Below are 7,764 nucleotides of genomic sequence, written 5' to 3' on the forward strand. Positions count from 1 at the left end.
CATACATTATATAATTCTCACAACTATTTCCCTGTGAAACGTGACCTCCATTTTACAGATAGTAGAAAGAGGTCCAGAGAAGATAAATAACTTGCTCAAGGTCACACGTTAAGTGGTAGCCACAAAAATTTTAAATCCAGTTTCTCTAATTCAAATTTCCATGCTCCTTTCAATACATCATACTGAGTTTTCTGTTTACCTCCATGGCAACTCTATAGGACCATTACCATACAGAAAAAAGAGCCCTGGAGCGCCAGGCCGGCTCTGTTGGTGGAGTGTATGGCTCTTGATCTCAGGATTGGGAGATCGAGCCCCAAGTTGGGTGCAGAGATTTCTTAAACATAAAGAGCTTCCAGAAGAAAGAGCCCTGAGTCCTGGACTTGGGAGTTAAAGGACCTATGATTCTCAGCTTTGCCAAATAACAACCGTGGGACTTTCTGCAATTCACCATATCTTTGAGACTCAGTTTCCTCACTGGAAAAAGTATATTTTTAAAAGTTTGTAATATACTCTTTAGAGTTTGAATATCAAAGAAGAAGACAGTATATAAAAGAGCACGAAGTTTAGCACTTGGTAAGTGAAAATAAATGTCAGAAAGAAAAAAAAGTAAACTTTAGCTGGCTTAGCATCACCGGTATTTTGCCCTAATCTGGCCTTAGTGATAAGTGACATCCAAACGCATTTTTCCTGTATTCTCTTGAGAAAACTGACTGGATCCTTGATACTTCTGACATATACTCCCAAGTGTAATTCATTAGCAACAGTGAAAATGATGTAACTATTCTCTGCAGCAAGTTCATCAAAGAAATGTGAGGAATGAAAGTCAAGGTATAGGCCTGACAGACACTTGCAAAGAAAAGAAAGAGGTCATGGTTATAGGCATCTGCTCAAAGTTCAGCCCAATGCTTTCTGGGCTATTCAGAAAAGCACAGGCCAAAAGCTTCAATCAGCTATTTGACGGCCCTTGGGAAGAATAAGGACAGTGGCCAAGCCAGAAGCCACTGAAAGGCAAAGCAACAAAGTAGAAGATAAAGCAAGCATAAAGGAATGTGATCAAGGAAACAGGTCCCAGATGAAAAGGAGCTGCCTGGAAAGCCTAAGTAAATACATGAATAAATAAACACAACATAAATTATACTGGTATGAACTTCATACTCTAGCCCAGAATCTGGAGCTTCTTTCAAACACCCACATTTGTCATACTGCCCTTGGGTCACAAAGGGATATTTGGGAGAAGGCAGTTTGTAATTCCTGATTCTTATAGAAAATCACATTTATCATAAGCCCTCACTACAGTATCTGGTTTATTTGCTAGGTACGGATATGCATTTGTGAGATTTATAAAACTGTGCTTGCGGCAAAATGTCTCTGGGGTCAGGTAAGGCAGATCAACCTTCAGTGCAATCTTGTTAGCACATCTCACCCCCATGCCCCCTCATTCCAGCTCTCCCAACACACACATTTCACACTTTTCCTTTTGTTCCCAGATGTGCCAAATACTGCTGTAAATCACTAAGGGACATTTTACCTTTAAAAAAGGGAAAGAGAGAGAGAGGAAAAAAGAATAGAAAAGAAAGATACAGAAATAAACACTAAATCCCAGCTCTGTCACATATAAGAATTTATACCAAGTTGTAGACGTGCATTACTATTGCTGGGAATGTCTGGCAAGGCTTACATCTGGAGCTAAATCAAGTTTCCCCATCTGTTGGGTTTGCCTCTTCTACTCAGTGTTAATTTTTCAATTGTTTGCAAGAAAAATTTAATAAATGTTGAGAAAATGGGAAATGATAGGCACAAAGGGAGCGAGGAATGTAAGGAAAGTGAGCTTGAGATTTCATGAAACTGAAAGCACATTCTCTCCATTTACAAACAGCTCACTCCTATGAGTATGTGGTATTTCCTCAAGACCCTAAACCAAACTCCATGCCTGAATCAACTTCATCCAATACATATAGCACTCTGTAATTGCCTTGCTGTTTCATAAGGAAACTAAAATAACTTAGCCCCATGAGCTCCATTTGCCTCTGTTTACCACAAATAGAAAGAGCCATGTAAAGCAAAACGTCAAAGTTCCAGATCCCCATGAGTCATTCACTGAACTCACGGAGGATGGCAGAAAAAATTTTTCAGAGAAAATGGCCTATACACAGAAAACACTTTGGCAACAGTGATGTTTGAAAAGGGCTTGCAACCGTCTCTTGGTAAGAAAATTCATAGTACAGCACTGTGAGCTATTTCAATATGACAATATGAAAGTCTCACGCATTCCTACTTTTCTTGATCAAGTACGACATTTCTTCCACTCCTACAGGCATCAGGGTTTAAAATAGCAGTGGTGTTCAACACACTCCACTCAGAAAGGTACAATAAACCTCAAGATGAGCCAAGGAGCTCTGAGAGGGGTAAATTCTCATTCCTCACCTGATATTAACCAATGCATGCGTCACCTTGCTAGCTGCTTCTTTCCATTGGCCTGCATTGGTAGAAAGCCTCAGAACTGTAAGGAAGAAAAGAACAAAGATCTGTCAGATTCCTGGTACAAAATACAAATATGAGGGATAAAGACACATCTCAGAAGAATACTATTAGAATAACTAAATGGAGCCTATACCAAGGTTCTGATTAAAACATCCTCATCTCAGAGAAAAATATAAGGGCTTATTCTCAACTATCTTCACCAGGATTTTTTTCTTCTCTAAATTTTTTTCACTTTCTATCAAAATACTCCTCTTCTACACTGGGTTCCCCTCCATCTACTCCCTACTAACAGGTTTCCATACTTGGTTTTTACATTCGTTTCAAATATACACTGAGGTGGTAATATGAGGCTAACCTGGCTGCCACAGTTACCATTTCCGTATTTGCTGGGGCTGATTCAGTGGAAGTGGCTGGCTGATTAAGTATCCCCTCCTGCTCCATACATATCTTTCTCCCAAAGGTCTAAGCTGGGTCAAACAGAACAAATAATCTTGCTAGATAGAGGATGGTCATGTTTCAATCAAGGAGTAACCTGTTTGGGGCACCTGGGTGGCTCAGTTGGTTAAGTGTCTGACTTCAGCTCAGGTCATGATCTCACCGTTCAGGAGTTCAAAGCCCCGCATTGGGCTCTGTGTTGACAGCTCAGAGCCTGGAGCCAGAACTCTCTCTGACCCTCCACTGCTCATGCGCTCGCTCTCTCTCTCTCTCTCTCAAAAATAAATAAACCTTCAAAAAAAAAATTAAAAAAAAAAAAAAAAAGACGTAACCGGTCTTAGCTCTTCTGATTTAACTGTGCGACCTGCAACATGAATCAACAGGAATATTCTTCCCTTTCTGACCAGATTCTATCTCTTTTCCACACTTACCAATAGGAGGAAAGACGATGGAAATATAGAACATCCTCTATCATGCTGAACTTCAGGACCATACAGTACAGTACTGATATAATTTTAGAAAAGAGACAAACCAGTACAACTGCACCTTGAAAGAGCAAGCACATGGTGGGCACTCCACGTACATGTGTTTAATGAAGGAATAGCTAATAAGAGCTAAGGTTTACTATGTGTCAAGAAGTGAACCAACTTAGGTTATATGCAATATAGCAAAGAGATGAGGAAAACGGAGACTCAGAGGAGCCAATTGATCTAAGTACATTCACTTGTATGTAACCAAGCTAGAGTTCAAACCTGGAGGGTATGACTCTAGGGCATGTGTGTATAGTGAGTGGTTATGAGTATTAACCCTGAAGCTAACTGTCAAAAGTCCAGTTCCAGCCCCTGCCATTTATGAGACAATTATAGCAATACTTACAGGGAAGGATTATTGTGAAAATTAAATAAGTTAATATATATAAAGCCTTAGATCAGTGCCTGGCACATAGTAAATGTTATAAGTATTAGCTATTATTATTTAAATAAACTGCTTCCCAAACAAATGAATGAATATATCTGAGATTTTCCCAAAAGAAGGAAAGAGGAGCCTAACAAACATTAAGAAATATGTAATCAATTTGCCCAGGAACTTTGTGGTTTTTTTTTTAAAGATCTATTTATTTTTGAGAAAGAGAGCACAAGTGGGGAAGGGGCAGAGAAGAGGGGACAGAAGATCCAAAGCAGACTGTGTGCTTCAGCAAGACTGATGCAGGGCTCAAACTCACGAATCATGAGATCATGACCTGAGCTGGTCAGATGCTCAACCAACTGAGCCACCCAGGCGCCCCAGCACAGGAGCTTGATCCCTGAGTACCATCACTACCTACTCCTGCCCAAGATTCCAGCAAGGAGAGCAGCAGCTCTATCGGAGGGAAGGCCTATGGCGGTAGCAGGGAAAGGAAACTCATCTTGCTGCTCTGCATCTGTTCCAGCAATAGCTCATTTTTATAAATTCATGCAATTTTATGAAAGAGAATATGGAAGCCTTAATAAAACATATTATCAGAACACTGATTTTCTAATTTACAAGATTTAGTGCAGGGGAAGTTGGTATAGTTCCAAGTTAAAGCTCCTCAGTCTGAAATCCAGTTTCACCCAGTGTACATGCAAATTTATTCATGTAATGAACACAACTGTTTCAGCAAGTCAGACATATCTTTTCCAACTCAACTGTGGAACTAATGAGATAGCTTTGTTTTTCACGAGATCCTCTACTAGATCATAGATTCTCTGATGGTGGGGACCAAAACATATATGGAACTGAGCTGAATCCTCCGCTCTTTATTTCAGAGAGGTATTTAACTCTGTACACGGATTATTTCTCTGTAACATTCTGTCAGCTCTGTTCCTTAGTGAACAAGCACCAGATGACATCATCAATGCATTTCCTTTGGAAATGCCATAGGCTTTTATATTCTTTTCTAGGTTACCAAATTTAAACACAAAATTATTTCAAAATGCCCTAAAAGCCTCAAGCTAAGGTAATCATTTATGTTGTAAATTATGGTTCACAAAAATAACATATTACACAGCCATTTTAAAAAGAGACGTTAAGTAATAGTAAAAACTGGAAACAACCATAATTTCCATGAAAAGAATAAATAAACTAAACCCACACTATACAAAAAAAAGAGAGAAAGACTTAAGAGAATTACAAAAGAAGGAAAGTATTTTATGACATATAGTTTTAAAAAACATAAAATAGAAGGATAACATGATTACAACTATGTAAAACTATGCATACATGTAGGCTAATATGTAACTATGAAAACAATGGTAGTAGTAGAAAAAAGAGATTGTAAAAGTTTTTAGTTTTTCCATCTTGCTTTTTCTTAAGTATTTGTAATAATCTTTTTTAATAAAAAAAAAAATTCAAAATATGGTATCATTCATTCACGGTTCAGAGCAGCTCCTGTGGAGGGCCTTCCTATTCAGTGGACTTCACTGCAGAAAATTATCATAGGAATATTAAGTGTGTGCCTTTATCAAAAATGTTTCAGTGAGCCTTCCTCTTCCAGAATGACAGGAGAACAAGACATAATCTACCCTCCTACCTTAAATAACAGAACAGTAGATGAAATATATGAAACAACAATCACCAGACACTGGACAACAGGCATACAGAACTGTGATCCCTGAAGAAAAAAAAAAAACAAACAACAAGGTGAGCCCCACTATTACCCCAGCTTCCTGCATGGAGAAGTTTTCTAGCCTGTGGGGCAGGGAGGAGGAACCTAAACAGAATCCATAAGTCATGCCAAGCTGAGGACATAGAGATCAACATTTGGAGAGGCCAAGACACCTAGAATTTGTGGGTGAGAGTACTATAGAAGAGGGAGTTTGACAGAGAGCTCTGGAGGTCTACAGAAGGGTCCTCTTACACCTTTAACTGAGTATTGATCCGCATACATGGAAGAGGAAAATACTCAAGGCTGGGCACAAAGAACGAGTGGAAAGAAAAAGAAATTGTAAAGCTCAATTTCACAAATAAAATAATTTGTCTTACCACCACTCATACATGGGTTGTCAGACAGAATCTACAGATGAGTACTGCATTAGTAATGGAGCCAAATTAGTCCATATGAAAGATTGCTCTCAACCTCCCGACAACCCTTAAATGCAAACCTAAAAGGATAAAACTGATTCCACATAACGCAACCCCACTCTAAATTTTTTTTTTTAACGTTTATTCATTTTTGAGAGATGGAGAGAAACAGAGCATGAGTGGGGGAGGGTCAAGAGAAAGAGGGAGACACAGAATCTGAAGCAAGCTCCAGGCTTCAAGATGTCAGCGCAGAGGCCGACGCAGGGCCTCAAACCCATGAACCACGAGATCATGACCTGAGCTGAGGTCACACACTTAACTGACTGAGCCATTCAGGCGCCCCAAAACAAGCCCATTCTAAATTTTTTTTTTTTTAACGTTTATTTATTTTTGAGACAGAGAGAGACAGAGCATGAACGGGGGAGGGTCAGAGAAAGGGAGACACAGAATCCGAAACAGGCTCCAGGCTCTGAGCTGTCAGCACAGAGCCGGGCGCGGGGCTCGAACTCACACACCGCGAGATCATGACCCGAGCCGAAGTCAGACGCTCAACCGACTGAGCCACCCAGGCGAAAACAAGCCCATTCTAAAACAAAGGTTAACATTATATAAAAATATGTCACAAAATCTAGCACTCATAACATTAAAATCACAATGTTCAAAATCCAATTTTAAAATGACCGGGCATTCAAAGAAACAGAAAAACATAAACCATAAGAAGAAAAATCAGTTAACAGAAATAGATCTAAACAGGAAGAAAAATAGCAGAATTAGCAGAAAAGGACATTAAAACAACTATTGTAAATATGCTCCATATTCTCAGGAAGATTGAGGAAAATACAAATACAATGAGGAAAGAAATGGACATATTAAAAAGAAGTCCAAATAGAACTTTTAAGGAAGAAATAAACCTTCTGGAATGCAAACTACACTGGAAAAAATGAACTAAGATTACTGAGATTAATGGCATATTTAAAAAATACAGAAGAGGCATCTAAATTGGGAAGGAAGAAGTAAAGCTATCACTATTTGCAGACATGATACTATATACAGAAACACTAAAGACTCCACCAAAAAACTACTAGAACCAATAAATAAGTTCAGTACAGTAGCAAGATACAAAATTAATATACAGAAATATGCTGTGTTTTCATACACTAATAACTAACAATCAGAAATAGAAATTAAGAAAACAATCTCATTTACAACTGCATCAAAAAGAATAAAATACCTAGGAATAAATTTAACTTAGGAGGTAAAAGACCTGTACTCTAAGAACTCTAAGACACTGATGAAAGAAACTTAAGAGGACACAAATAAATGGAAAGATATACCATGCTCATGGACTGGAAGAATTAAATCTATTAAAATGTCCATACTACCCAAAGCCATCTACAGATTCAAGGCAATCCCTATCCAAATACCAACAGCATTTTTCACAGAAATAGAACAAATAATCATAAAATTTGTATGGAACCACTAAAGACCCTGAATAGCCAAAGCAATCTTGAGAAAGAAGAGCAAACCTGGAGGTATCCTGCCCCCCCAGATTTCAACTTTTACTACAAAGCTACAGTGACCAAAACAGCATGGTACTAGCACAAAACAGAGACACAGATCAATGGAACAGAGTAGAGAACTCAGAAATAAATTCACATCTATATGGTCAATTAATCTATGACAATGGAGGCAAAATATACAGTGGAGAAGAGACAGACTCTTTAATAAACGGTGTTGGGAAAACTGGATAGCTAAATGTGAAAGAAAGAAAGAAAGAAAGAAAGAAAGAAAGAAAGAAAGAAAGAA

At 38.4% G+C, this 7,764-nt stretch overlaps 1 protein-coding gene across 3 annotated transcripts in view; it reads right to left on the reverse strand.

The window, feature by feature from the left end:
• Positions 1–7,764, reverse strand: part of ARMH3 (armadillo like helical domain containing 3) — a 178,273-nt gene that overhangs the window by 91,659 nt on the left and 78,850 nt on the right. For all 3 annotated transcript variants that reach the window (XM_049645598.1, XM_049645600.1, XM_049645599.1), the window contains exon 23: positions 2,425–2,500. In XM_049645598.1, coding sequence (XP_049501555.1) covers positions 2,425–2,500 — 76 coding nt within the window. The remainder of the gene's footprint in view (positions 1–2,424; positions 2,501–7,764) is intronic.

Source organism: Panthera uncia, chromosome D2 (genome assembly GCF_023721935.1).
Source record: "Panthera uncia isolate 11264 chromosome D2, Puncia_PCG_1.0, whole genome shotgun sequence".
In the NCBI taxonomy this organism is placed as follows: Eukaryota; Metazoa; Chordata; class Mammalia; order Carnivora; family Felidae; genus Panthera; species Panthera uncia.